The sequence below is a fragment of the Euleptes europaea genome, chromosome 20, assembly GCF_029931775.1.
Source record: "Euleptes europaea isolate rEulEur1 chromosome 20, rEulEur1.hap1, whole genome shotgun sequence".
NCBI classification, from domain to species: Eukaryota; Metazoa; Chordata; class Lepidosauria; order Squamata; family Sphaerodactylidae; genus Euleptes; species Euleptes europaea.
The window spans coordinates 4,822,694-4,850,228 of record NC_079331.1 but is presented as its reverse complement, the minus strand read 5'-3'; the positions used below and the strand labels follow the sequence as shown (position 1 = coordinate 4,850,228).

Here is a 27,535-nt window from a genome sequence, read left to right as displayed (position 1 = left end):
TTATTTTTAAAAAGCAAATAATAATAATATTATTAATGAGGATGAGAATCCGGATGACAATCATGAGAATAATACGAATAATACCAATAAGAACAGTAACAACAGCATCTTCTACATTTATAGTCCTCGCCTTTAAAGAACCTTTGCAGGGAAACAAAGTAAAAAATAAAATAAAATAAAACACACACCCCAAAAAAAGAGATTGCTTCCCCCCCCCATTCAACGAATGAGGTGGGAGAGACTTTCTCAAAAGAGGATCCCCCAAGGAATCTCCTCTCGCTGGTGGGAATCCGCCTGCAGGAACCCCTGCCTGTCTCGCTCGCAGCTGCAAGAGATCTCCGCCGATGGGAGACTTTGGAGAAATGGGGGGGGGGAGAGAAAGGCAGGGATGCCCACCGGTCACCTCCCCGCCCGCTCCCCCCATCCCGCGTCCCGCGTCCCATTGTTCCCCCCCGGGCCAATCCCCGCTCGCCCTCCGCCCGCCCGCCAATCGCCTCCGGGGGCTGCCGCCGCCCCTCGGTGACGTCACTGCTCCCGGCCCCCTCCCTTTTCCCAGGGACTCGGGGGGGGCGGTCCGAGGCGCGCTGACGTCATGCTGCGTATGGGGGGGGGAGTCCAGCCTCCCCTCTCAACTGCTCCGGGAGAGCCTGGCGAGTTAGAAAACCAGACGGCTCCGGGGTCGGGGAAGGATTTCCCCCCCTGCTCTCCAGCCCCCCATATATATATATATATATATATTGCACTCCTCTTTTCTGCATGGTGGATATTATTTTTTCTCATCCTTTCCTGGGGGCTATGGGGGATCATCCGAAAAGTAAGTGCCTCTTGCTCCCAAATAATTCCCCCTTCCCTGGATTCTCTGGTTTGAATGTAATCTGCAAAGATTGGATGGGATTTTTGGGCAGCGTGGCTTTATTTTGCAAGGAGATTTGTTTTTTTGGGGGGGGGCAAAGAGAGCGAGATCTCTTTGCAAAAAAAAAAATGCGGGTCGGTTGCAATATCTGGGGCTCTCCTGCCCAACCTCCTCGCCTTCGGTTTGGTTTGGATTTGGGGGAAAAAGAAGTGTCTAATATATTGCAGAATATTGCTGCCGCGTTGTTATGATGGGTTGCTTATTTGGGGTGGGGGGTTGTCTCTCCCTTCCTCTCTCTGACCAGTTAAACGGTGAATTAGAAACGTACAGAGAGAGAGGAGATAGGATTTATTACGACTATAATATCATTTTTTGGTCGCAAGAATTCTGCCGGCCAAGATTCTCGCAAATTTATTATTATTTTGCTCTATCAGTGGGCGATTTTGACTCCGTTTTTCTGCAGTGGAATTGTGGGGGGGGGGAGAGTAATATAGGCGAAACGACAAAAAAAAATGCAGGGTTTTCAGTGGACGCCCCCCTCCATGGTTTGGGATGGGGGGATTGATTGCTTTGGGGTGCCAGGAAGGGGATTAAAAGCCTGCCCGGATTCGTGGGGGTCTCCCTCCCCTGTTTCCCATCCCCTCTGCTCCTGGGGGAGGGACAACCCTGGCGAGGGTGCTCGGGAGGGGTTCTGAGTCTCCTCTGCTCGTTTCCCCCCCGGTAGAGAAGCCCGGGATAGCCATGTGCGTGGGCTGCCGGAGCGAAATCCACGACCAGTACATCCTGAAGGTCTCCCCGGACCTGGAGTGGCACGCAGCGTGTCTGAAATGCGCGGATTGTAGCCAGTATTTGGACGAGACCTGCACCTGTTTTGTGAGGGACGGAAAGACCTATTGCAAAAGGGATTATATCAGGTGATTCCCTTCTCTCTTCAACCCACCCCCTTTCCCCAACAGGGAAGAAAGAGCTGCTAGAACCATTTTCGTTTCGTTTTCGTTTGCTTACACGTCCCGAGAAGGGGAAAAAATCGACCCTGTGGGGTGGGATATACAGCAAGCCGGAGGAAGGGATAGTTTCTTTGCTCTTTGCCCTCCAGGCGACCAGAAGCTCCGAGTGGATCGTGAGAATTCACAACCCCCGGGCATTTATGCCTGGGAAGTTTCACCTTGGATTTGCCCCTCTCTAGATGCCCATTTGCCCCATCCGAATTCTCACAACTCTGCATGGGGGGCTTATTGTTGAGTCTGGAGAATTGGGGTGGGAGGGAAATGTGCATCATTCTGGAGAGGGGCAAATCCAAAGCGAAACCTCCCGTGCATAAATGGGCCCTGCCATCTCTCCAGTTCAGGGGATCAAACCTTTCTTTCCTGGCGACGCTTCCTCGGGAGTAAACCCCCTTTTGGTTTCGGTGCAGATCCAGGGCTAAGGAAATTGCAGTGATCAGCCAAGGCAGGTTGAGGACCACAAGAATATTTATAAAAACCCTCTCGCTGCAACAGACCAACGGTTGGAATAAGTGCTGGGATCTGCCCTCCATCGAAATTCAGTGGGGTTCCCTTCCGAGTAAACCGACTGTACACACTGTGCCATAGTATAATACTGACGAAGGGAGCTTTGACTCTCCAAAGCTTACACCCTGAAACTCTTGCATGCAATGGGTGTTTTGCTTTGGATTTGCCTCTCTCTAGATGCACATGTTCCCCATCCGAATTCTGAAAACTCTGAATGGGGGCTTATTGTTGAGTTTGGAGAATCTGGATGGGGGGAAATGGGCATCTAGAGAGGGGCAAGTCCAAAGCAAAACCTCCCAGGCATAATCTGTCTCTGAGGTGCTCCAGGACTCGAATCTGACTATAGGCATAGTCCATGCATGCTATACTGTAGGCCATTTATGCCTGGGGTTGTTTTTGCCTTGGGTTTGCCCCTCTCTAGATGCGCATTTTCCCCATCCGAATTCTCAAAACTCAAAAATAAGCCCCCATGCAGAGTTTTGAGGGCCATTTAAGCCTGGGAGGTTTTGCCTTGGATTGGCCGCTCTCTAGATGCACATTTCCCCTATCCGAATCCTCAAAACTTATTGTTGAATTTTAAGGGGGCTTATTGTTGAATTTTAAGAATTTGGATGGGGGGAAATGCACTTTTAGAGAGCGGCAAACCAAGGCACAACCTCCCATGTATAAATGGCCCAGATGGGGGAAAATGTGCATCTAGAGAGCAGCAAATCCAATGCAAAACCTCCCATAAGAGAGGGAACGAAAATATTATTCGCATAATAAATAACAGTATGCAGGGCGTTTGTGTTCTCTCCCACCTTCCTGACCCCTCTCTGGGAACACGAAGCTGCTCCTCCTCGGGTGTAGCTCGTGGGGCTGGAGCGGGTCCACCACTTGCTGTTCGAGAATCGCTTCGAGGGACGAATGGTCATTGATGCACGGGAGGCTTTGCCTCGGATTTGCCGCGCTCTGGATGCCCACTCCCCCCACCCAAATCCTCAAAATCCAACAATAAACCCCCCATGCAGAGTTTTGAGAATTCGGATGGGGGGAAATGGGCATCCGGAGGGCGGCAAACCCAAGGCATAAACTCCCGGTGCGATTCTCTAACAGCAAGGGATTCGTTTGCCATCCGAATGCAAGGGGAATCTCGGCGGGCCGGCCTCTGCCCCGGGGAGCGTACAGCGGGGAGGGGTTTTTTTTTGTGGGGGGTGTTGCCCTCCGGGGTCTCACGGTCTCCCGCCTCTCTCCCCCCGCCTCCCCCCCCCAGGCTCTTCGGGGTGAAGTGCGCCAAGTGCGCGGCGGGCTTCAGCAGCAGCGACCTGGTGATGCGCGCCCGCGACCACGTCTACCACCTGGAGTGCTTCCGCTGCTCGGTGTGCAGCCGCCAGCTCCTGCCGGGGGACGAGTTCTCGCTGCGGGACCACCAGCTCCTCTGCCGCGCCGACCACAGCCTCCTCCTCGACCAGGCCGGCGCCGACCACAGCCCCCCGCGCAGCCCCGGGCACCTGCCCGCCGCCAGGCAGGGCCTCCCGCTGGCAGGTAGGCAGGCCTCTGCCCCGGGGGGGGGGCCTCCACTGACGCCGGCCAGGCCCAGGCAAGGGCTGGCCTGGCAGGCTGTCGTCCTCTCGGCCTTTCTGGGTGTCTCTCCCTCTTTCATTCCTACTTTCTCTCTTTCTTTCTGTCTTATTTCTCTTTGTTTTTTCTTTCACTTTTTTCTTTCTCTGTCTTTCTCTCCCTTCTCTCTCTCCCCCGCTTTTCTGTTTCTGTCTTTCATTCTGTCTTATTTGTTTTTTCTCTCTTTCTTTTTCTCTTTCTGTCTTTCTCTCTCTCTTCTCCCTCCCTCCCATTTTCTCTTTCTCTCTTTCTTATTTCTCTGTTTCTTTCTTTCACTTTCTTTCTCTCTCTCCCTTCTCTCTTCCTCCCTTTCTCTTTCTCTCTTATTTCTCTGTTTTTTTCTTTCTCTTTCTTTCTCTTCCTTCTCTCCCTCCCCTTTTCTCTTTGTCTTATTTCTCTGATCCATCCTTCCTTCCTTCCTTCCTTCCTTTCTTTCTTTCTTTCTTTCTTTCTTTCTTTCTTTCTTTCTTTCTTTCTCTCCCTTCTCTCTTCCTCCCCCTTTCTCTTTCTCATTTCTCTGTGTTTCTTTCTTTCTCTTTCTTTTTTCTTTCTCTTTCTTTCTCTCCCTTCTCTCTCCCTCTCCTTTCCCCCCCCTCTTATTTCTCTGTGTTCCCTTCTTTCTTTCTCCTTCTTTCTCTCCCTTCTCTTTCTCCTTCTCCTGCTCTGTGTCTCGGTCTCCCTCCCTTCCTCCCAGGCCGGGGCTCTGTCTCCCAGCGGGCGTGATGCTTCCCCTTTGGCGGAGAGGTTCCGGGAAAGGGCTCGGGGGAGCGCGATCTCGGTGGCCGGGGCGGGGCAGGCCAGAGGCGGCCGGCCTGTCTCCCTCTCGCCCGGCGTTTGAAGCTCTCCAGAGCTGCCCTGCGGGGAGGCCCTCCTCCTCTCCCCCCTCCATGGCTCTGGGAGGTCTTTCCAAAGGCCCTCGTCGGAGAGGGAGACGGGCTGGCGGAGACGCCGGCGGGACCCTCGAGGAGGACGCGCCAAGTCCGGCTTCCCTCCTCCAGAGAAGACTCTGCCCCCCCTCCCCAGGGAAGGAGGGCATTTCATGCTTCTATCCCCCCCCCTTCCGCCAAGCTCACTTTACTTTTAAAGCTCACACCCTGCCAGAAAATATTTTGTTAGTCTTTAAGGTGCTACTGGACTCTTGCTTTTTACTTTTAAAAACATCCTTTTGTTTTTTGGGGAATTTTAAACCCGCCTTTCTTCGAGGAAGACCTCGAGGCGGAATTCTCAACCCCGAAAACCCACCGAGAAGAGGCGCAGAGGCACCCAGAAAGAGGGACTTGGATGGGGGTGGGGAGTCCCTTAGAGACTCCCCTTTCTTCGACTGGTACGACAGAGGTTCCGGGCAGGAGGGGATCAGGAGGGTTGTCTAAACAAGAAAAGGAGAACTGCAGATTGAAGGAAAGGCTGGAAGAGAGAGCAAGAAGGTTTGCTTCCTGGCTCCTCTCTCTCTTTGTGCATCTCCAGAACCAGCCAACGCCCCCCAAGCCAAGGAAACCGGAGTGGGTCCGGATCAAAGCCAGCCCGGCAAAAGGCTCCCCTCTGGGAATCCCTAGGGGATCCCTGCGGTTCCTCCCCAGGCGCCCGGCTGGATCTGCCCCCTCCAGGCGGGGACAAAGCACCCAGCCAGGGCCGGCCGGAGAGATCTGCCCCCCCAGCTCCATCTGGGCCGGAGCTGGCCCCCCAGGAGAATCGAGGTGCCTTCCTAAGGCCTCTTTTCCGGGACTGACTTCGCAGGAGCCGCCTGGCTCCGGATTGCGCCCTGGCGCGCTTTTACGCGCGGCGCAGGGCGCCTCTGCCGTCTTTCCCGACCGAGGAGACGCAGCCCCGCAGGTCCAATCCCGGGATTCCGGGGAAGGGGATCCAATGGGCCATCCCCCTCCCCCTTTCCCCCCCAACCGGAATCCTGAAAGTTCCTCCTAGATCCGGAGGAAAACGACCTGATCTGTCCCCTTTTGGCCACGCCGGAGGCCTTTTTGTGCCAGAGGCGCGATCCGGCCTCGGGTCTGCGCCTGAACTGAGACAGAGCCCTCCTCTCCCCTTCCTCCAACGAAAAGACCCCCATTTCCTCCTCATCTTAAAGACAGTCGCCCCTTAAGGAACATTTACGGTATTCTGAAACAGCGTTGGCGAATGAGAGCGAACCGAATATTTTGAATTTTAATCCCTTTAAAAAAGCAAAAGCAAAAAACCCCTCTACAGTGCGACCCTACAGTTGTTTACTCAGGATATTTTTCCTCCCCTACGGACTTCGTGCACATTTACTTCCTTTACGCCCACGTAGGCGGCTTACTTGGAAGTAAATAAAACAGTGGGACTTCTACGTAAATATGCCGAGGGTCAGGGGAGAAGGAACCGCGGTTGCATGGTGTAAGCGCCTTCCTTCCTTCCTTCCTTCCTTCCTTCCTTCCTTCCTTCCTTCCTTCCTTCCTTCCTTCCTTCCTTCCTTTCTTTCTTTCTTTCTTTCTTTCTTTCTTTCTTTCTTTCTTTCTTTCTTTCTTTCTTCCTTTCTTCCTTCCTTCCTTCCTTCCTTCCTTCCTTCCTTCCTTCCTTCCTTCCTTCCTTCCCTCCTTCCTTCCCTTCTTTCTTTCTTTCTTTCTTTCTTTCTTTCTTTCTTTCTTTCTTTCTTTCTTTCTTTCTTTCTTTCTTTCTTTCTTTCTTTCTTTCTCTTCACCTGGCCTGCCGCGGGGATCAGGTTTGGGGCCGGCTTCTTTCTGTCCAAAGCGCCGCATTCCCTTCGCAAAACCCTGCCCTGGGACATTTCCCCCAGCCGATGGGTCGCCCTTCGGAGCCTGCGGGCAATTTCGTTTGCAGGGGGGGGGGGCGACATCCGATTCGGATCCGGCTCCCTTTAATCTATTTTTTAAGAGACCTGCAAACATTCAAACGATCTTGCAAACAAGGCATTCTCGAGCCTGGCAATAAAGGGTCGCTTTTATTATTTTTGCTGGCTATTACAATACCTGGCTCCCCCCCCCCACTTTGGCGCAGTCTGATCAATACTGGGATCTATCTATCTATCTATCTATCTATCTATCTATCTATCTATCTATCTATCTATCTATCTATCTATCTATCTATCTATCTCCCATGTGGGGCAGTTCAATCCGCCTCGCGTTTCTGTCCTGCATTTGGTTTTTTTTGGAGAGGGAGGGGGCAACTGGGAAACCCTCCCCCTTTTTAATTTTTGCTATTTCCTAAGAAATTGAGCGGCTAGGCTGTGCAAGAATGAGAACTAATCCCCTCCCCCACCCCCAAACCCTTTAAAAATCGCGCCTCTCCTCCGCAGGGCGATCGGCCTGCTCTTCAGGGAGATCTTTCCCGTCCTGGGCAGGATCCTGCCCGCTTCCCCTGCCCCCCTCCAGCTCTCCTAAGCTGCTTTTCCGGGTTTTTTTTTTGCAAAGCGCTCTCCGGGCCTGAGGTGGGAAGTCCAGCCGGGGACTCTCCTGCCGGCCCTGCCTTGGGCCGGTTATTTTGGGGAGGGGGAGAAGAGACCCTTCCAAGGCCCCCCACCAGGCAAAGTCCCAACCCGATAGCAATTTGATTGCTTCATGGGGTTCGCTTGCAAGAGCACTTTTCCTTAAAGGAAAAAAAAAATCTCCAAGAGGTTTTACAATAATGCATCTATCTATCTATCTATCTATCTATCTATCTATCTATCTATCTATCTATCTATCTATCTATCTATCTATCTATCTAATATTGATATCTAATGTGTGTGTATATATCTATCTCTCTATCTATCCATCTATCTCTCATCTATCGCTCTATCCATCCACATACACACATTTTCTTTCTGCCGCCCTACCAAAAAAATAATAATAATTTTGCCATCCTGCACAAAAAAATTTTTTTTGCCATCCTGCTCCAAAAAATGCATCTTTTCCAAAAGCCATTCCTGGCTCGCAGAGCCCCTGTCTGATTTACAAGCTACTCACTGGGATTTTGTTCCGGGAGGGGGGCTCTTTAGGGTCCCCTTTCCAACACAGGGAGGGGCGGGCAGTTCCTGGGGTTTGGCCCCCCAAAACTTTCTTTGCAAGGGACAAAAGGGCGCATGGGTCATTACCTGGAGTTGGGCGAGCATGCCTCTAAGCATGTGCGGAGTGCATTCTCAGAGGGTGGGTAGGTGGGTGGGCGCCCCCTGGGGAGGGGGGCTGGGAGCTTCCCGGGAAGGGCCACCCCCCAAGCCCTGGCCCTGACCCTCCTTCCTCATAGAATCAAAGGCCATGTATGCAGGGTCAATTTTGATGCTCGCTCAAAGCTTTTTTTTTTTTTAATGAGACTTTTAAAATGCCTATTCACGGTCAAATTCCACCCCCACCCTATACTCACCTGCTCCTCCGTCCCTTTGTTTGCACAGCCATTAGCATTGCCAGTTGCCTAGCTAAGGAGCAGCTGTGATTGTGCATGCTTCCTTGAGGGGATCCTTCGCGATGGAGGGGAGAAAACACACAAAGGGGCCCTTAAGCAATGTGAAGCAGGTGCAAAACAAAAAAAGAAAAAATGCAGGGCACTTCAGCCTGGAACACACTGCTAATTACCAAGCATAAATGGCCACAGAGCTGGAAGGGACCCCCCGGGGTCATCTAGTCCAACCCCCTCCAAACTCTCCTCCTTCCCCCCTGCAGATTCGGGGGGTCCCGGCCGGCAGCCCTCCCTGCGCGCCCACGTGCACAAGGCGGCGGAGAAGACCACGCGGGTGCGGACGGTGCTGAACGAGAAGCAGCTGCACACGCTGCGCACCTGCTACGCGGCCAACCCACGGCCCGACGCGCTCATGAAGGAGCAGCTGGTGGAGATGACGGGCCTGAGCCCCCGCGTCATCCGCGTCTGGTTCCAGAACAAGCGCTGCAAGGACAAGAAGAAGTCCATCCTCATGAAGCAGCTGCAACAGCAGCAGCACCACGGAGACAAGGCAGTAAGGGCACTGGCGGAGGGGGCTTGCGGATGGGTGGGTATAGAGACACCCCCCTTCCCTTCTGCCCCCCTCCCCCCCAGACTCTCCCCCTTTCCTGGCAGTTTGGGGACGAGAAGGACATTGAGGGGTTGGTTTTCTTTGCATTCATTGAAGGGATGGATCGTCCGCCTTTCTCCCTACTGGGACACCAGGCGGAGCACACTTGCAGTGCGCTCCTAAGAGGAGTGACTCCAGTCTACGCCCATTCATTTAAATGGGCTTAGGCTGGAGTAACTCTCCTTAGGAATGCACTGTGCAGCCATCGATGCAATCCAGTCAACCAGCGATCTTTTTTTTTGGGGGGGGGAAGAATAGCCCCCCCCCTGACTGATTGATTCGATTGGCATTTCTTGATCTTTTATTTATCTTGGTGATAGTCCGCCTTTCTCGCTACTGTGATGCCAGACGAATCACACAGAGGCAGTCAACACAATCTGGTCAGCCGGTGATCTTTTTTTGGGGGAGAAGAAATAGGTCCCCCCCACCCACTGATTGATTTGATTGGCATTTCTTAATTTTTACTTATCTTGGTTGTAGTCCGCCTTCCTCGCTACTGGGAAACCAGGCAGATCACACAGAGGCAGTCAACACAATCCGGTCAGCTGGCAATTTTGGGGGAGGAGGGGGAGAAGAAATAGGTTCCCCACCTGTTGACTGATTGATTTTATTGGAATTTATTGGTTTTTATTTATCTGGGTGATAGTCCGCCTTTCTCAAGGGGACTCCAGGCAGATCACAACAGAGTTGTGGGGGGAGCACAGGTGACTGGAATGCTCCCCCCTCGGCAGAGACAGGTTTCATTATTGACCCAAAGTTATTTGGCTTAAAATTAAATCAGGAATGAATGTTTCCTCTAAAAGACCATCGCCCTTTCTAAATTAAATTAAAAAAGGGAAAACGTCTGGACACATTTTGAAGTATATTTTCAAGAACGCTTGAGAAGAGATCTGGTGTGGGATACTGGGCTAACGCTGTGTAGGGAAAGACAACCTAAAAGGGTTTAAAATATAAATAAAAGGCATCTCAAAATATTGTAATATAATAATTGAAATGCTGGGCCGGAGAACCCTGGGTTGTCAGTCCCACAGAGAGGAGGTGCCAAACCTGGATCAGATCACTTGTAATTTAGGGGCTCATATTACCACCCCTACCTTATAGGGCTGTTGTAAGGATGACTGCGATGTGCTTTAACCCCTGGGTGCGCTATATAAAAGCTTTCGAGCCAGATGCGAGGGAATTTGTCCTACCTACAAGTTCAGCGAGATAAGCAGACGTCGTGCGAGAGAATCGTCAGTTTCCAAGTGTATTCCGTCCTAATTTTTTATCACCTCTCCGTTGTTGCATTTTTACTATGGAAGGGCAAAGAAAACTCCCTGCCAGATCGCCAGGGTAGTGAAATGGACCCCCCCCCCAAAAACAAACAAACTGAGAAGTGACTCTGGGGAGTGAATTGTGAAACTGCCGGAGAGGTCAAAGCAAAACCAAGAGAGCAGAGAAAGGAAAGGAAGCAATTGCAGGCGTTTCCCACCAGTCGCTTTCGTTTTGTGTCTTGGCTCTTTGCAAGACTCTCCCTTAGAGTACAAACACTTGTCAATGAACTTGGATGCCCCAAGGGCATTTCGTCTGGATTATTTTTTCCTCCTCTGTATGCTCTAGGCTGTAGTCCTAGGCGTGTTTCCCTAGGAGCAAGCCCCGCCGAGCAAACAGGACTTACTTCCGAGAAAACACGGGATTTTGCAATGTTAAAAACACCCCAAAATACCTTGGAAGTCTCTTTCTCCGTTTCAATCTGTTCCCAGTTGCAGAGGGGAGGGGGTTTCTAAGGATTGTGCCCAGGTCCAAATATATAACCCCCCCCCAATACTTCTTGGAACAAATCATTGTTTTTCTCCCCCCTCCCAATCTATAGGAGTTTTATTAGTTCAAAGGATAAGATTGTGACAAGCTGTTCAAAAATGCAATCGCCTCATCCCCGCCTAGGTTAAAAACAATTCTGGAAAAAAACGAGTATGATTTATTTCTGCTGGCTTTGCGGGGAAAGGAGGTTATCTGAGCTGGTGTTTGTGCGTTGAAATCCTTGAAAGGAGGATAGAGAAGGCATTGGAAAAGAAAGCTCATTTCTGTGGGAAAGATCGCCTCTTGGGGGAAGGGAGAGAGGGCCATCCCTGCATACCCGAGGCCCGGTTGATATCCAATGCCTCCATTAATCAGATGATTTTAATTTCCATTCATTTGCTATCCCACGGAAAGGAGGGATAACTACTTTACTGATAGGGATTCCTGTATGGCGAATAGGGGAAGGGGCAGTGCTCAGTCTATTCGGACACAAAGGGGGGTGGATTTTGGAGGGTAAAATCCAGAATGGCAGCAAAACGAAGCGGCTGCAGATTTCAGGCAGGGCCTTCCCACCCCCGTGAACTGGGGCTGTTTTTCCTTCTCTCTTTGAGGCAGGATTCTTGCCCCTCGCCGCTTTTTCTAGCGCCCAGTTTTCACACTGCAGGCTCTGCAGAACGTCGGATAATTCTCAGGTAGTGCCTCTGAGCACATGCAGAGCGATTGCCTCTGGGACAGTCAACCCCGATCTGTGCCTGGCATTTGGAGGCAGAGGTTAGAGGGGGTGGATCAACAGCATGCTTGATTTCTCTCCCCGCCCATCTTTTGGTAGAAATTAAGCAAATACAGATAAGGCACCACCCCATATATTGACTCCTGGACTTTCCTGCCCCCATGAAATGCAGAAAAGGCTGGTTACCTGGGCCTCATCTCTGTTTTATCCTCGTAACAGCCCTGTGAGGTAGGCTAGGCTAAGAGACCACAGCAGCGCGGGAATTTGAGCAGGGGTCTCTCAAATCATAGTCTGACACTGTACCTGATGCTTGCTGCTACTTTTGTGGAAAGGAAATCCTGTAGGCTTCTATGCACTTATGTCTATGGGGAAGGGCTGTAGCTCAGTGGGAGAGCATCTGCTTGATATGCAGAAGGTCCCAGGTTCAATCCCCGGCATCTCCAGTTAAAGGGACATGGCAAGTAGGTGATGTGAAAGACCTCAGCCTGAGACCCTGGAGAGCCATGGAGAGGGGCCATGGCTCAGTGGCAGAGCATCTGCTTGGCATGCAGAAGGTCCCTCTTCATGGCTCTCCAGGGTCTCAGGCTGAGGAGCTTGGCATGCAGAAGGTCCCAGGTTCAATCCCCAGCATCTCCAGTTAAAAGGACTAGGCAACTAGGTGATGGGAAAGACCCCTGCCTGAGACCTTGGAGAGCCGCTGCCGGTCTGAGTAGACAAGACTGACTTTGATGGACCAAAGGTCTGATTCAGTAAAAGGCAGCTTCATGTGTTCAAAGTCCTCAGCCAGAGACCCTGGAGAGCCATGGAGAGGGCCCGTGGCTCAGGGGCAGAGCCTCTGCTTGGCATGCAGAAGGTCCCAGGTTCAATCCCCGGCATCTCCAGTTAAAGGGACCAGGCAAGTAGGTGATGTGAAAGACCTCTGCCTGAGACCCTGGAGACCCTTCCATACCCTAGGGGTAAATCAACTGGGAAGGGGCTGTGGCTGAGTGGTTGGCATGCAGAAGGTCCCAGGTTCAATCCCCGGCATCTCCAGTTAAAGGGAACAGGCAAGCAGGTGATGTGAAAGACCTCTCAGCCTGAGACCCTGGAGAGCCGCTGCCGGTCTGAGTAGACAAGACTGACTTTGATGGACCAAAGGGTCTGATTCAGCATAAGGCAGCTTCATGGGTTCATGTCACCCTTGACCCCAGCCTTCTCTCACAGACAACCTTCCCTAGCTGCTTGCTAAGAACCAGCTGTCAGGACGGGGGCCTTTGCTGACCGTTTCTCTCCGATTCCCTCCTGCAGAGCCTGCAGGGCCTGACCGGGACCCCGCTGGTAGCCGGCAGCCCGATCCGCCATGACAGCACCGTCCAGGGCAACGCCGTGGAGGTCCAGACCTACCAACCTCCCTGGAAGGCGCTCAGTGATTTCGCCTTGCAAAGTGAATTGGACCAGCCCGCCTTTCAGCAACTGGTAAGAAACAGAGGAGGGGGGGACCCCAGCGCCCAGGTCAATGAGGACAGGGCCCTCCCTCCCTCCGGCCTGCAACCCTACCTAGCCCAGAGTTGCTTCCTTTTAAACATTCAGTAAAAGGGGAACGGAGGCAAATTCACAAAGCTGTCGATTCAGTAGAACATCCACATCTAGAGGCAGTCTACCTCTGAATAGCAGTTGCTGGGAGCCAACCACGGGAGAAAGCCGTTTGGTTGGAGGGACTGCTGGTTTGGTCTAGCAGGACTCGTCTTGCGTGCTGCATAGTTCAATTGGGGAACTCCCTGCCCCAGGATGTGGTGATGGCTACTAACTTGGAAGGCTTTAAGAGGAGAGTGGACATGTTCATGGAGGAGAGGGCTATCCATGGCTATTAGTTAAAATGGATACTAGTCATGATGCATAGCTATTCTCTCCAGCATCAGAGGAGCAGGCCTGTTATATTAGGTGTTGTGAGACACAGGCAGGATAAATGCTGCTGCAGTCGTCTTGTTTGTGGGCTTCCTGGAGGCACCTGGTTGGCCACTGTGTGAACAGACTGCTGGACTTGATGGGCCGGGGTCTGATCCAGCAGGGCCTTTCTTATGTTCTTATGTACCTTGAATTGTTGTGTTCAACCACTGTTCTTACTTCTTGGACTGCCTCAGATTCCCTCAAAACCTGGCTCCATCACTCTGTGCTCTTTACTTTGGATTAACTAGCCCAGAATAAATTATTTATATATATAAAGATGAGAGATGTTTAAAGGTGGTTTGCCATTGCCTGCCTGGTGGTGTGGTGGTTGAGAGCGGTGGTTTGGAGCGGCAGACTCTAATCTGGAGAACCAGGTTGGTTTCCCCACTCCTCCACACGAAGCCAGTTGGGTGACCTTGGGCTAGTCACAGCTCTCTCAGCCCCACCTCCCTCACAGGGGGGTCTGTTGTGGGGAGGGGAAGGGAAGGTGATTGTAAGCTGGTTTGAGTCTCCCTTAAGTGGTAGAGAAAGTCGGCATATAAAAACCAACTCTTCTTCTTCTGCCTCTGTGCAAAGATGGAATCCAGGATGACCACTCCGTGCATGAATAAAATTAATCCGACGTAACGCCGATTGTCTGTATTTGTCTTGGCTAATTGCTACGGCTCTCGCTGGAAAGAGATTCTCTAGGATGAACCCGCGTAGGTGGAGCGAGAGGGGGGCGTCTTTGTCTTTTGGACGGAAACGGTTTTTGAGTTGGAACGATCGGTTTTTGAGTTGGAACGATCGACTGGGGTTGAAGGTTGTAATGTTTGGACCTGAAGCCGTGGAATTGGGCTGAGCCGGATTCCAGCCAGCCTCGTGAATCACGCCTCTCACGCAGCGGCCTCTAGTCCGCCGAAGTTTATATGCTGGAATAAAACCTTGTTAGACTTTAAGGTGTCCGAAGAGGGCCGGTTTGTTTTTCCTGACATATCGAGGCCTGGATTCTTGGCTTGATGCAGCCACGACGCATTGTATTTTGCAGAGGTGGGAGTGACGAAATTTGTTTAGAAAGAACAGCCGCGCTAGACCGTCGGATTCGATAACACATCCGAGTATTACTAACGCCGGGCCGGAAATCAAGCAGAATGTTATTTACCATTCTTTAAAAAGCGAGTATGATATTGATAAATCGAGAGGGCAACGGTTCGTCTGTTGGGACACCAAAAATTGAGCAAACATCTGAAATACAATGAGTAATTTTCATCCAGCTTAGAGTGCATCAACAAAATTATCCTGTCCAATTTTGAAACTGTTGTCTTCTTTCCAAATACTGCTTCATGTTCAGATCGCCCCCTTTCCCCCACTGTCCAGATAACTTCGAGAGTGGGTGGCAATTTGTACCATATAATTAAACCTGTTCAGTCACTAAAAGAGCAATTGATATTCTGGGAAGCTCCTTTAAGGAAACATGGCGTGGTGTAGTGGTTAAGAGCGGTGGTTTGGAGCGGTGGACTCTGATCTGGAGAACCCTGATCTGATTCCCCACTCCTCCATGTGAGCGGCAGACTCTAATCTGGAGAACTAGGCTGGTTGCCCCATTCCTCCACGCGAAGCCAGCTGGGTGACCTTGGGTTAGTCACAGTTCTCTTAGAGCTCTCCCAGACCCACCTACCTCACAGGGTGTCTGTTGTGGGGAGGGGAGGGGAAGTTGATTGTAAGCTGGTTTGATTCTTACTTAAGCGGTAGAGAAAGTCGGCATAGAAAAACCAAACTCTTCTTCTTCTTCTCGCTGACAGGGATCCACAAAGAACTTCAGCAGTTGCAATTTTTTTAAGACTCCTTTTGGCTACTGGGTGATAAGTGATTAATAACAATTATTCCTTGCTTATGGTCAATGTATCCTAGAGGGGTTATTGGATAAAAGGAAATGTTAAGATCGCCCCCAACTCAAAGCTGTGACCCCCAAGTTATTTGCTTTGGGTGGTCTCATCGAGATCAGCAGAATGGCAGCGTGAAACGGCAACCCTCTACTTGTAGACAGCATTTGCCATTCTCCCTTTAGGAGCAAAATGGAAAACAGACACCAATTCAAAACGAGTTGCCGAAGCGAACCCAGAATAAAGCGACCTACTTGTATGTGACTTATTTGAAGATCCGTGTTTGTCGACTGGGCTTCCGCTACAACTGTGATAAAGGCCTTGTGATATAACGGTTAGCGTTGTCAGACTGTGGTCAGGAAAATCCAGATTAAAATCCCCTCTCTGCCCTGCCACGTCAGGTCACTGTCTCTCGGCCTAACCTACTTCACAGGACTGTAGAGAGGATAAAGGGGGGGTATACATCCTCCCCCCCCATTGTGCCGGGCTCGTTGGAGGAAAAGCACGATACAAATAACACTAATACCATTTTGGTAAAAACCCTATATATCAGGAAATATGTCCGTTCCCCATCATAAAAGCCCCACCCGGAAGCAAATGTTTTGTTCACATACTCAAACCTGGACTAAACATTAAATAAATGGAAATTCCAGCTATGGGGGGGGGGGAATTACAAAGTAAACTGCTTGCAGCTAATAGCCTGTAACACTGAAATGGAGATTTGGCATCCCTCCCCATGTTAAAAACCGAGAGGATACCGGTAATGGTTTGTACCAAAGCCAGCCATGACCTCTTAGGCAAGATGTCCCTTGTTCCTAATATTTCAGATATGCCAAGTCGTCTGTTGCTTTCGAAAGAAAAGCAGCAAAATTTTGCAACCGCTGAGTCAAATCGTTGAGGGGGGAAAAGCAGATTGGAAAGGTTGAAGGGCCGTCCGTAATCAGAATGCAGATTGGTCTTGGGCGTGTCAAGGGAACAGCTGACGTCGCGCCCTAGGAAGAAAGGAACAAGTTGCTCATGTAATACTCGCGGCACCGGGTACAAATTATTATATCCCATCCTCCTAGCCATTTGTGTAACGGGGTGGAGGTTTTTACGGAGAGGCTGGATGGCCATCTATCAGCAATGCTGATTCTATGACCTTAGGCAGTTCATGAGAGGGAGGGCATCTTGGCCATCTTCTGGGCACTGGGTGTGTGTGTGGGAGGTAGTTGTGAATTTCCTGCATTGTGCAGGGGGTTGGACTAGATGACCTTGGTGGTCCCTTCCAACTCTATGATTCTAGATACCCGTTACCAATATGCAATAGTTTCAGAGGGTAGCTATGGTGGTCTGTAGTAGGACCGCTAGATTAGAGTCCAGCAGCACCTTAGAGATAAACAAGATTTCGGGGTATGAGAGTTCAAGAGTCAAAGCTCCCTTCATCAGGCATGAAGGGTGTCTGACAAAGGAAGCTTCAACTGTCAAAAAGTCCTCAGTGTTGAGGGGAGGGGCCGTGGCTCAGTGGTAGAGCCTCTGCTTGGCATGCAGAAGGTCCCAGGTTCAATCCCCGGCATCTCCAGTTAAAGGGACTAGGCAAGTAGGTGATGTGAAAAACCCCTGCCTGAGACCCTGGAGAGCCATGGAGAGGGGCTGTGACTCAGTGGTAGAGTATTTGCTTGGCATGCAGAAGGTTCCAGGTTCAATCCCCGGCATCTCCAGTTAAAGGGACCAGGCAAGTAGGTAATGGGAAAGACCTCTGCCTGAGACCCTGGAGAGCTGCTGCCGGTCTGAGTAGACTATCCTGACTTTGATGGACTGAGGTCTGATTCAGTAGAAGGCAGTTTCAGGTGTTCAAGAGCCCAATTTTGCTCCCAAAGTTGGTCCTCCATTCACTTAAATAGGAGTCAACACACAAACACACATGAACGCATGAAGCTGACATTATACTGAAAGTTATACTCAGAAAACCAGTCTGAGTGCTGCTGAATCTAGCTAATACGCCACATGGACCTTGGCTTTAAACCCGAGGCACATCTCAGTCCTAAAATGTGCTCGCCGCAGTCCCCTGCGGTTGACAGACTAGTTGGATCGTGGCCGCCATAGATGCAAGTTAGCTTTTAGCGACGACAAGCTAATTCACACAACTAAAATTGCCTGTTGACAGGTTACTTGCTTGAAGGCTTGCCCAGCTCTGGATTTGGCAGTGCGGACTGGCCTAAAATAATATACGGTGCAGACATGGTGCAAAGACATGCCAGTTGGGAGCATGAATGAATGTGGCTGGAAAGACCAGCGCCGATCCACTTGTTGAAAAGCGGGTCGTACTTATTTGCAGATTCTGGAACATGGACGGCAGCAGAACATCTGCAGTACACGCTTTGGGGGTCTACCGACCCCTCCCTTCCGATACAACGATTAAGCTTTGGAGGATAATCAAAAACGAATCCTGTATCCTATTTAGTTAATATAATGGCGAAGCGTGGCGGGAGAGCTGCCTGCATAATTAAATTATCATTTACCAACGCGACGGGAAGATGGTGAATGAAATATGTACCCCATACATCAAACTGTGAAATATGGAGAGAGGCGCTGCGGAACGGCCCGTGCTTAGTCTGGGAAGGACGTTCGGAAAAGTCTCACTGTATTCCCGAAGCTCGCAGGGGTGGGCTGAGGGGGTTAGAAGGGGAGAAACTGGCTGGCGCGGTGGGTTTATGGTGGTATTTCATGCATCCTTTGATCAGGATAACCCTGGCCCCAGATTAGGGTTGCCAGGTTCCTCTTTGCCACCGGCGGGAGGTTTTTGGAGCAGAGCCTGAGGAGGGCGGGGTTTGGGGAGGAGAGTGAACTTCAATGCCATAGAGTCCAATTTCCAAAGCGGCCATTTTCTCCAGGGGAACTGATCACTTATCGGCTGGAGATCAGTTGTAATAGCAGGAGATCTCCAGCTAGTACCGGGAGGTTGGCAACCCTACCCCAGATGGACACAGATGGCTCTGGGCCCCACAGGCCGTGGGAAGATCTACCATGGTACAGCAGCTCTGATTGTAGCCTGCCCCTCATTTCTGTCTCTGGGTGATTGTGATGGTGGCATTACCCATCCCGCCCAGGTCTGGGAATTATGGGGACAGTCCAACAGAAGACGGAAATGCTTCTTTATCCAACAAGTAATTAAACTCTGACCATTATGCCAAAGGACATAGTGACGACCACAAACACAGATGGTTTTGAGAGGGGGAAGGGTAGATAGATTCCTGGAGGAGAGGTCCATCAATTGAGATTAGCCTTGGTGACTGCAGAGAACCTCCGTCTACAGAGGCAGTCAACCTCTGAATCCCAACATTAGGTGAGGCCTCGGCCTCTGTGTCCTGTTTGTTGGTCCTCCCAGGCATCCGGTTGGCCACTGTGAGAGACAAGATGCTGGAGTAGATGGGCCACTGGTCTGAGCCAGCAGGGCTCTTCTGATGTTCTCATGAAGGTCTTGGCCTCTATGCCCTGTTGTTGGACCGCCAGAGGAACTGGTTGGCCACTGTGTGAGACAGGATGCTGGACTAGATGGACCACTGGTCTGATCCAGGTGGGCCCTTCTGATGTTCTCATGAAGGTCTTGGCCTCTATGCCCTGTGGTTGAACTGGTTGGCCACTGTGTGAGACAGGATGCTGGACTAGATGGACCACTGGTCTGATCCAGCAGGGCTCTTCTGATGTTCTTATGAAGGCCTGGGCCTCTGTGCCCTGACATTGGACCTCCAGAGGAACTGGTTGGCCCCTGTGTGAGACAGGATGCTGGACTAGATGGACCACTGGTCTGATCCAGCAGGGCTCTTCTGATGTTCTCATGAAGGTCTTGGCCTCTATGCCCTGTTGTTGGATCTTCAGAGGAACTGGTTGGCCACTGTGTGGGTGCTGGACTAGATGGACCACTGGTTTGATCTAGCAGGGCTCTTACATTCTTATCCCATGCTCTGAACAACTGGGCAGTCCTCCAAAAAGGAGCCTTCCCAAACAACTTCCGACTACCTACCTTTTCCTTTTCTTTCCTCCAGGTCTCCTTTTCGGAATCCGGCTCCTTGGGGAACTCCTCCGGCAGTGACGTGACTTCCTTGTCTTCCCAGCTCCCCGATACCCCCAACAGCATGGTTCCCAGCCCGGTGGAGACGTGAAGCTGCCCGCCCCCCCCCTCCACGGACTTGCGCATGCTCCTGCCCCCCTGCATGAGTTCCTGACCTCCGAGCAGAACTCGACTCTTTAAATTATTTATCTTTATTTAAAAAACCTGGTTCTTCCTGCGTCCGGTTTGGGCTGTATCCTCTCTGGGCTCTGCTGTCTTTCCCAGCCCGCAAGTGGAAAAAAATACAGGGCGAGGCCTTCCGAAAGAGTCGACGCAAAAAAACCCTCTGGATTTTTACTAAAATTAGCCCTGAATCCTGTTAACGACAGAGGACATTTCCCCTTTTCTTTTGGAAGAGGACGCCTCAATGAACGGACTCCATCATCTCAGATTCGCTATGTTCATCGTAACAAATTCAACGTCTTCCTGACCAATCGTCACGTGGCTTCCTCCCATCGGACACTCGATGACCGACATCTGGAGAAATCTTGAAATCCCCCCACCTTGTTTTATTTTTTTGCTTGGTGGCCCGGGAGGGGGAACCGAGCTCTTCCCCCCCCCCGATCGGCATGATCGCTGGAGAACCGTCCGCAGGACTGAGTGTTTGTTTCCCCCTCCCTGCCCTTCCCTTCTTGCCAATGTTAAATTATCTTACGGACGGAGAACCTTTGCAGACCAAAGTAAATTATTGTTATTTATTATCGCAGCGGCAGGTAACAGTGGGATCGATATTTGGACCTTACTAATAAAAGAACAAATACCTGATCGGAAGCCACCTGCTTTGTGTGATCACTGCTCGGTGCTAGAGGGTACGAATGAGTGGGGGGGACGGACTCTAAAATATGGCCGCCGTATGGCTAAATTAAAGGAACATAGTAAAGTGGAGGGATTTGTTGTGCAGCGCTACAGGCCTGAACGCTTTAAGCCTACTTAAACAAACAAATCAAAAATTCCCCAGACAGCTAAGATGGAAAACCTGACTTTCCGTTGCGTCACCTCTGACCAGAGACCTTGGCTCAGTGGCAGAGCATCTGCTTGGCATGCAGAAGGTCCCAGGTTCAATCCCCAGCATCTCCAGTTAAAAGGATCAGGTAGTAGGCGATGGGAAGGGCCTCTGTCTGAGACCCTGGAGAGCTGCTGCCGGTCTGAGTAGCCAAGACTGACTTTGATGGACCCAGGGTCTGATTCAGTAGAAGGCAGCTTTCATGTGTTCATGTGTGCTCCACTGGAGAGCAGCTGCCAGTCGGAGCAGGGAATACGGCTCTTGGCAGTCCAAGAGTCTGACCCAAAAGCAGGCAGCATCGCGTGTTTAAGCATAATAGTTTACAATTTAATAACCCCTCCCAAATCCATTTGCGGTCAGGATTACCCTCAGTAACTTCTGTGTCACCAAAACCTTTTTTTACAAAGCAACTAGGCCACAGTTTATGGCCCCACCAATTAAAATTTGGCCGGTTACAACTGCCTCCATGAATTAATCCACCACGGCTTCCCTTATTTCAGTCTGCCAAATTAAATGTAGAAGAAGAGTTGGTTTTTATTCGCCGACTTTCTCTACCACTTAAGGGAGAATCCAACCGGCTTACAATCAGCTTCCCTTCCCCTCCCCACAACAGACATCCTGTGAGGTAGGTGGGGCTGAGAGAGCTCTAAGAGAGCTGTGACTAGCCCAAGGTCACCCAGCTGGCTTCGTGTGGAGGCGGGGGGAAGCCAACCCGGTTCACCAGATTAGCGGCCACTGCTCAGGTGGAAGAGTGGGGAATCAAACCCAGTTCTCCAGATCAGAGTCCACCGCTCCAAACCACCACTCTTAACCACCGCACCACGCTCTCTCTAGCAGTAGTGACGTTCCCAGCCTGAACGTGAGAACCCTATTTAAGAACCACCACTTTAAAGTCAGGAACGCTTCCAGGGCAGAAACAGCTGCCTGCCAAGAGCCGCGCCGTTCAAAGTTGTACCTCTGAGAGTTAATCTTACGGGGCCGGGGACTCGAGAGATCAAGAGTCCAATTTCTTTCTTCTCCAGCATAGATTTTAGGAGCCCCCAGAGAATTGAGGTGGGGGGGGGAGAAGAATCCTGGCTGATCCCCGTCTTACGAAATGCAGCCATTTCTCCCCCCACACACACTCCGTGCCTGCCAATGCAAAGAAATAAATTGTGCTTGGGTTGGCCTCCTCGAATTGTGATCCTGAATTATTAAGCCAGGGGAGGATTTGACGGCATGATTTAAACGAAATCATATCACCCTCTGTAACCCCTCTCTCTCCTATACCCACCCACATTCATCCACCCAAAATAGAAATGTTCTTCTTTTATTTTTCCCTTCCAAAGGAGATCTGACATGTAGCGGTTTTGTGCGTATGGGATGCAGAGGCAATCCCATTGAAGGCCAAATATTGTGTCATACGTGTGCATTTTGATGGCTCGCAAAACCAGAATGGCTACTTTCCGACAGCGGCTTTTATTAAAGAGGTGGGGGGAGAGAGGTCCTTCCTGGATAAAAATGTCTGGGGAAAGCTTTATTAAGGATGGCCTGATCAGATGATTCAGATCCGTAGATGTTTAGGATGCTGTTGACTGAACACATGAAGCTGCCTTCTACTGAATCAGACCCTCGGTCCATCAAAGTCAGTATTGTCTGCTCAGACCGGCAGTGGCTCTCCAGGATCTCAGGCAGAGGTCTCTCACATCACCTCCTTGCCTGGTCCCTTTAACTGGAGATGCCAGGGATTGAACCTGGGACCTTCTGCACGCCAAGCAGATGCTCTGCCTCTGAGGGCCTCTCCCTGATTCGCCATGGCCCCTCCCTGACTCACAATGATAGAGTTACGTAGGCCATTTTGCAACAGAAGGGAGTAATTCTATGATAAAAAGGTAAAGGTCCCCTGTGCATGCAGACTTTTTGTTTATGGGGTGGTTTGCCAGTGCCTTCCCCAGTCAACTTCCCTTTACCCCCAGCAAGATGGGTCCTCATTTTCCCAACCTCAGAAGGATGGAAGGGTGAGTCAACCTCGAGCCGGCTACCTGAAACCGACTTCTGTCGGGATCGAACACAAGTCATGAGCAGAGCTTGGACTGCAGGACTACAGCTTACCACTCTGCGCCACGGGGCGACTGAAATCTAAGTGGACCTGTGCATCAAACCTGGCTACACTGGAAGGTGGACTCTGCGGCATTCTACCCACATTGGGATCCCCCCTCTCCAAACCCCACCCTCCCCAGGGGGATGGGGGGGTCAGGTTGCCGCATCAAGGCTGGAAAACTCCTGGAGATTTGGAGATGGAGCCTGGGGAGGGCAGGGACCTCTGTGGAGTACAATGTCACAGAACCCATCCTCCAAAACAGCCGTTTTCCTCCAAAGGAACTGAACTCTGTCACCCGGAGGTCAACTGTAATAGAGGGAGGCCTCCAGGTGCCACCTGGAGGTTGGCAACCCACACCCCGGCCCACGTGCAGCCTCCTCCAAGGCCGGATGGGCGTGGAACTTGGGAACCGGGCCACACTGTTCCTTCCCGGGTTTAGCACCCATTCACATTGGGGAGGGGCTGTGGCTCAGTGGTAGAGCATCTGCTTGGCATGCAGAAGGCCCCAGGTTCAATCCCCGGCATCTCCAGTTAAAGGGGCTAGGCAAGTAGGTGATGTGAAAGACCTCTGCCTGAGGCCCTGGAGAGCCATGGAGAGGGGCCGTGGCTCAGTGGTAGAGCATCTGCTTGGCATGCAGAAGGCCCCAGGTTCAATCCCCCAGGCATCTCCAGTTAAAAGGACCAGGCAAGTAGGTGATGGGAAAGACCTCTGCCTGAGACCCTGGAGAGCCGCTGCCGGCCTCAGTAGATGATACTATGGACCAAGGGCCTGATTCAGTATAAGGCAGCTTCATGTGTTCTCACCCAGGCCAGGAAAGGCCGGTCTCAGTGCCCCCCCACTCACTCCCCGCCCGCCCTCTCCTCCCCTCCCGGCCAGACGGCGGAGGCGGCGCCTTATCTGCTCCTGGCATCACCTGCAAGTGATCCGGCTGCTGGCGCTGGAGGGAGGGAGGGAAGGGGGCTGGCGGCTTCCCCCCCAGCTAGCCGGGGATGGGAAGGGGACGTCTCTGGGCTCTTCCCGGCAGGGGGCTCCCCGGGCCTTTCCAAGCTCCAGTGAGCACAAAGGCAGAGCTGCCAAATGGAGGGGGGGGGGGCTTTTGCACTTAACGCCTTTCACACGTTCGGGCGCAGGGCGGGGAGATCCGGGTGCACGAAGCAGCCCTGCCCCTCCTAGAATCCTAGAGTTGGAAGGGACCACCAGGGTCATCTAGTCCAACCCCCTGCACGATGCAGAACATTCACAACTACCTCCCCCCCACACCCCCAGTGACCCATACTCCATGCCCAGAAGATGGCCAAGATGCCCTCCCTCTCATGATCAGCATTGCTGACAGATGGCCATCTAGCCTCTGCTTCAAAACCTCCAGGGAAGGAGAGCCCACCACCTCCTTTGCAGTGTTCGGCTGGAGGGGGCGATCTGGGGCACTAGGGGAGAAGGAGGGAGATCCCCCCCCAAAGGCTGCCAGTGTCTTAAGAAAACGCCTCTTGAGGGGTCTCGACGCACGTGCCAACCCATGCCACCCCCCCACCCCCCAGGGGCTCAGTTGGGTAAGGGAGGAGGGCTGTGGCTCAGTGGTAGAGCATCTGCTTGGCATGCAGAAGATCCCAGGTTCAATCCCCGGCATCTCCAGTTAAAGGGACCAGGCAGGTGGGGATGGGAAAGACCTCCGCCTGAGACCCTGGAGAGCTGCTGCCGGTCTGAGCAGACAAGACTGACCTTGATTGATCAATGGTCTGATTCATAGGGTTGCCAACCTCCAGGTGGTGGCTGGAGAGCTCCCGCTATTACAACTGATCTCCAGCCGACAGAGATCAGCTGGAGAAAAATGGCCGCTTTGTCTATTGGACTCTATGTCATTGAAGTCCCTCTCCAAACGTCGCCCTCCTCAGGCTCCACCCCCCCTTCAAATCTCCCAGTATTTCCCAACCCAGAGCTGGCAACACTACCTATCGCCTAAGTGCCAGGAGGAGGAGAATTTTGGACATCCCAGGGGATGGGATGGTCAGGTTTGAGCCGGCTTACCTGCGAATTGAGGCGCATCTTGTGGCGGGTGGTTCCAGAGGATTGGCGCCCTTAGGAGTCGTTCCAGAACTGCCGGTCTGCAGAAGGCGTTCGTCAGGAAATATATTGTTTATTTTGTCATGCATGTGCCGTCTTGCTACCGTAGCGGCTGTCCAGGAACTACACAACAGAAAACCAAGATGGTTAAAAAAAACGATCCAAGTCGGCAGCAAAAACCTTAGAATAACGGACAGTCGCTGTTATGGGACTTTATAAAACCATTCAGAGACAGCAGCTCATCGATGCAATTGGGCGACTTCTCGGGGTGGGGGCAAACAGCAGTTTGGGAGGGGGTAAAAGGTTTGCCCGTTGGCCTGCCTGTTTCATAGAGATTACCCCCTACATATGACTGTCAAGTGAATCTGGTAGTAATGAGAAACAAAATAGCATTTGTGCATTTCTTTGCTTAATTTATACCCTGCCTTTCTCCCCGGGGGGTTGTTCTTCTCGGCTCCATTATATCCTCACAACAACCCTGTGAGGTAGGTTAGGCCGAGACTCTACAACTGGCTAGGGTGGCCGGCTCTGGGTTGGGAAAAATACCTGGAGGTTTTTTAGGGTGGAGGCTGGGGAGGGTGGGGTTTGGGAAGGGGAGGGACCTCAGCAGGGTATACTGCCACAGAGCCCACCCTTCAAAGCAGCCATTTCCCCCAGGGGGAATTGACCTTGGTCGTCTGGAGATCAGTTGTGATCGCGGGAGATCTCCAGGTGCCACCTGGAGGTTGGCAACCCTACGACTGGCCCAAGGCCACTCGGTGGGCTACCCTGAACTCCTTGCGGGAAAGGGCAGGATCAGGACCTCTTAGATCAATCCCCCTTTCTGCCCAGGCCATGCCCAGTTCACAAGAAACAGATTGTCTATGAGAGATGTTTCTTGCCCTCATTTCTCTCCCCGTGCGTGAGCCGGAGCAGCCAAAAACCCTCCCTGCGGTACATCTCATGCACAGCGCTAACACTCTGCTGTTCTCTGCAGCTTCTTGTTTTGATTTCTTTCTCTTTCAAGGAGAGAGATAGAGATGAATCCCCGGCCGTCTGTCACGCCTGACGGGCAACTCAAGCTCCAGCCTGATCAGATTTTTCCGGAGATCCATCGCGGCACTTCCGAGATGTCTTTGTCGAACGTGCATCGTTCATCGGGAAGATGGAGGGAATCCACCTAGGGGGAGCAGGAGGCTTATGGGGCAACTAACTCTGCATTCAAAACAAGATATCCCTGTTGTGCGCTCTCCTGGAGAACATAGAATCATAGAGTTGGAAGGGACCACCAAGGTCATCTAGTCCAACCCCCTGCACAATGCAGGAACCTCACAACTACCCCCCCCCATACACACCCTGTGACCCCTACTCCATGCCCAGAAGATGGGCGGTGGACTGCATGGCATTATACCCTACTGAGGTCCCTCCCCTCCCTAACCCCCCCTTCAAATCTCCAGGTAATTCTGAGCTCAGAGCTGGCAACCTTAATTTGGGGTGGGGGTCGAAAAACCAAAGGGCGGAAGGAAGCTGCATCGCTTAAAACGATGTGTTTTTAACCCTACCTGTCCTGCAGGGGTGGCGCAGGAAGGCTTCGTCCCGGGTTGTCTTCACAGCAGCCCTGCGAGGTAGGGTCAAGGGATGGACATCGGAGGTAATTACCAGGAGGCCTCCTGCTGCTGGCGTCAATGGGAATTTTCAGTCCCCAGTTCAGGCAATATTAAGAGTTGATTTCTCCCACCCCCCAGTGAAAAGAAACATGTTGTAATGGCTAGTGCTGGACTTAAGCACAGAGGGACTCTACTTAGCTATAAAATGTGAGGCCCTGTTACCTGTTAAGGTCTCCTCTGCTTTTATTTTGCTTTATCAGAGATAAGAGACGTGTGGGGAAAATAGGGGCTTCCCACTTTCCCATTGTGCTGTTTCCCCTCTGGGAAAAGCCGGCCATTTTTATTCCCCACTGGAGAAAAGATGCAGGTCTTTCCCCACTCCCAGTGGTGGTAAAAACGGTTTAGCGGTGGGGTTTTCTCCCCCACGGGGGAGGAAGGGGCCAAGGTTTCCCATTCTCCTCCTCGATGAAGCGAGGTAGGTGGGGCTGAGAGAGCTGTGACTAGCCCAAGATCACCCATCTGCCTTCGTGTGGAGGAGTGGGGAAACCAATCCAGTTCACCAGCTTAGCCTCCGCCGCTCACGTGGAGGAGCGGGGAATCGAACCCATTTCTCCAGATCAGACTCCACTGCTCCAAACCATGGCTCTTAACCACCATACCACGCCTTCTCTCTTGGAAGGATGGAGCGCAAACTTACAAAAGGAACAAAATAATAATTTAAAATAAACACGTCAACAGCCGTCATTTGCAGTCGAAACCCCCACCCACCCCGCTGAGTGACTTGGGCCCAGTCATTCACTGACTTGACCTCACAGGGTGGTTATGGGGGGGAAAAACGGGGAGAGGTGCAAACTGTTTAGGCTATCTGAGAAACGTAATAATTTTGTGACTCAGGCAGCAAATGCGCCTTGGCTCCCTTCCCAGGTGGTTGGCCTGCCCATGCGTGTATGTTTCTTGCAAACGAGAATGTAGATTTGCTCCACGTATATCGCCCTGAGCCGGATGGCCCAGGACAGCCCGATCTCGTCAGATCTCAGCAGCTAAGCAGGGTCGCCCCTGGTCAGTACTTGTACGGGAGACCATTGAGGACGCCCCAGAGTTGCTACACACGGGCAGGCAATGGCAAACCACCTCTGTGCGTCTCGTGCCTTGAAAACCCTCTGGGATTGCCGTAAGTCGGCAGCTACCTGGCGGCACTTTTCTACCACCATATTTCGGGACTGATGCCAGCCGACTTCTCCGCCCGCCACAATTTGACCAAGCAGTTTCCAGCGTGGTGTAATGGTTAAGAGTGGAAGTTTGGAGCGGCGGACTCTGATCTGGAGAACCGGGTTTGATTCCCCGCTCCTCACCATGAGCGAGGGAGGCTAATCTGGTGAACTGAGGTTGGTTTCCCCACTCCTCCTACACACGAAGCCAGCTCGGTGTCATTGGGCTAGTCCCACT

The 27,535-nt window shown here is 51.8% G+C and overlaps 1 protein-coding gene across 1 annotated transcript; it reads left to right on the top strand.

Moving 5' to 3' along the window:
• The first annotated feature begins 743 nt into the window (after nt 1-743).
• Nucleotides 744-19,519, top strand: ISL2 (ISL LIM homeobox 2). Its single transcript, XM_056865986.1, has 6 exons — nt 744-814; nt 1,578-1,767; nt 3,617-3,888; nt 8,589-8,878; nt 12,771-12,938; nt 19,297-19,519. The coding sequence occupies exons 1-6, from the start codon at nt 757-759 to the stop codon at nt 19,411-19,413; spliced, it is 1,095 nt and encodes a 364-aa protein (XP_056721964.1). The 5' UTR covers nt 744-756; the 3' UTR covers nt 19,414-19,519.
• Nucleotides 19,520-27,535: the final 8,016 nt, after the last annotated feature.

Bases quoted from the DNA above. Each gene is read 5' to 3' on its own strand.
- ISL2 (XM_056865986.1), top strand. From the start codon at position 757: ATGGTGGATATTATTTTTTCTCATCCTTTCCTGGGGGCTATGGGGGAT. The intron at 815-1,577 runs GTAAGTGCCTCT...CCCCCCCGGTAG, and splicing joins TATGGGGGATCATCCGAAAA to AGAAGCCCGGGATAGCCATG. The intron at 1,768-3,616 runs GTGATTCCCTTC...TCCCCCCCCCAG, and splicing joins TGCAAAAGGGATTATATCAG to GCTCTTCGGGGTGAAGTGCG.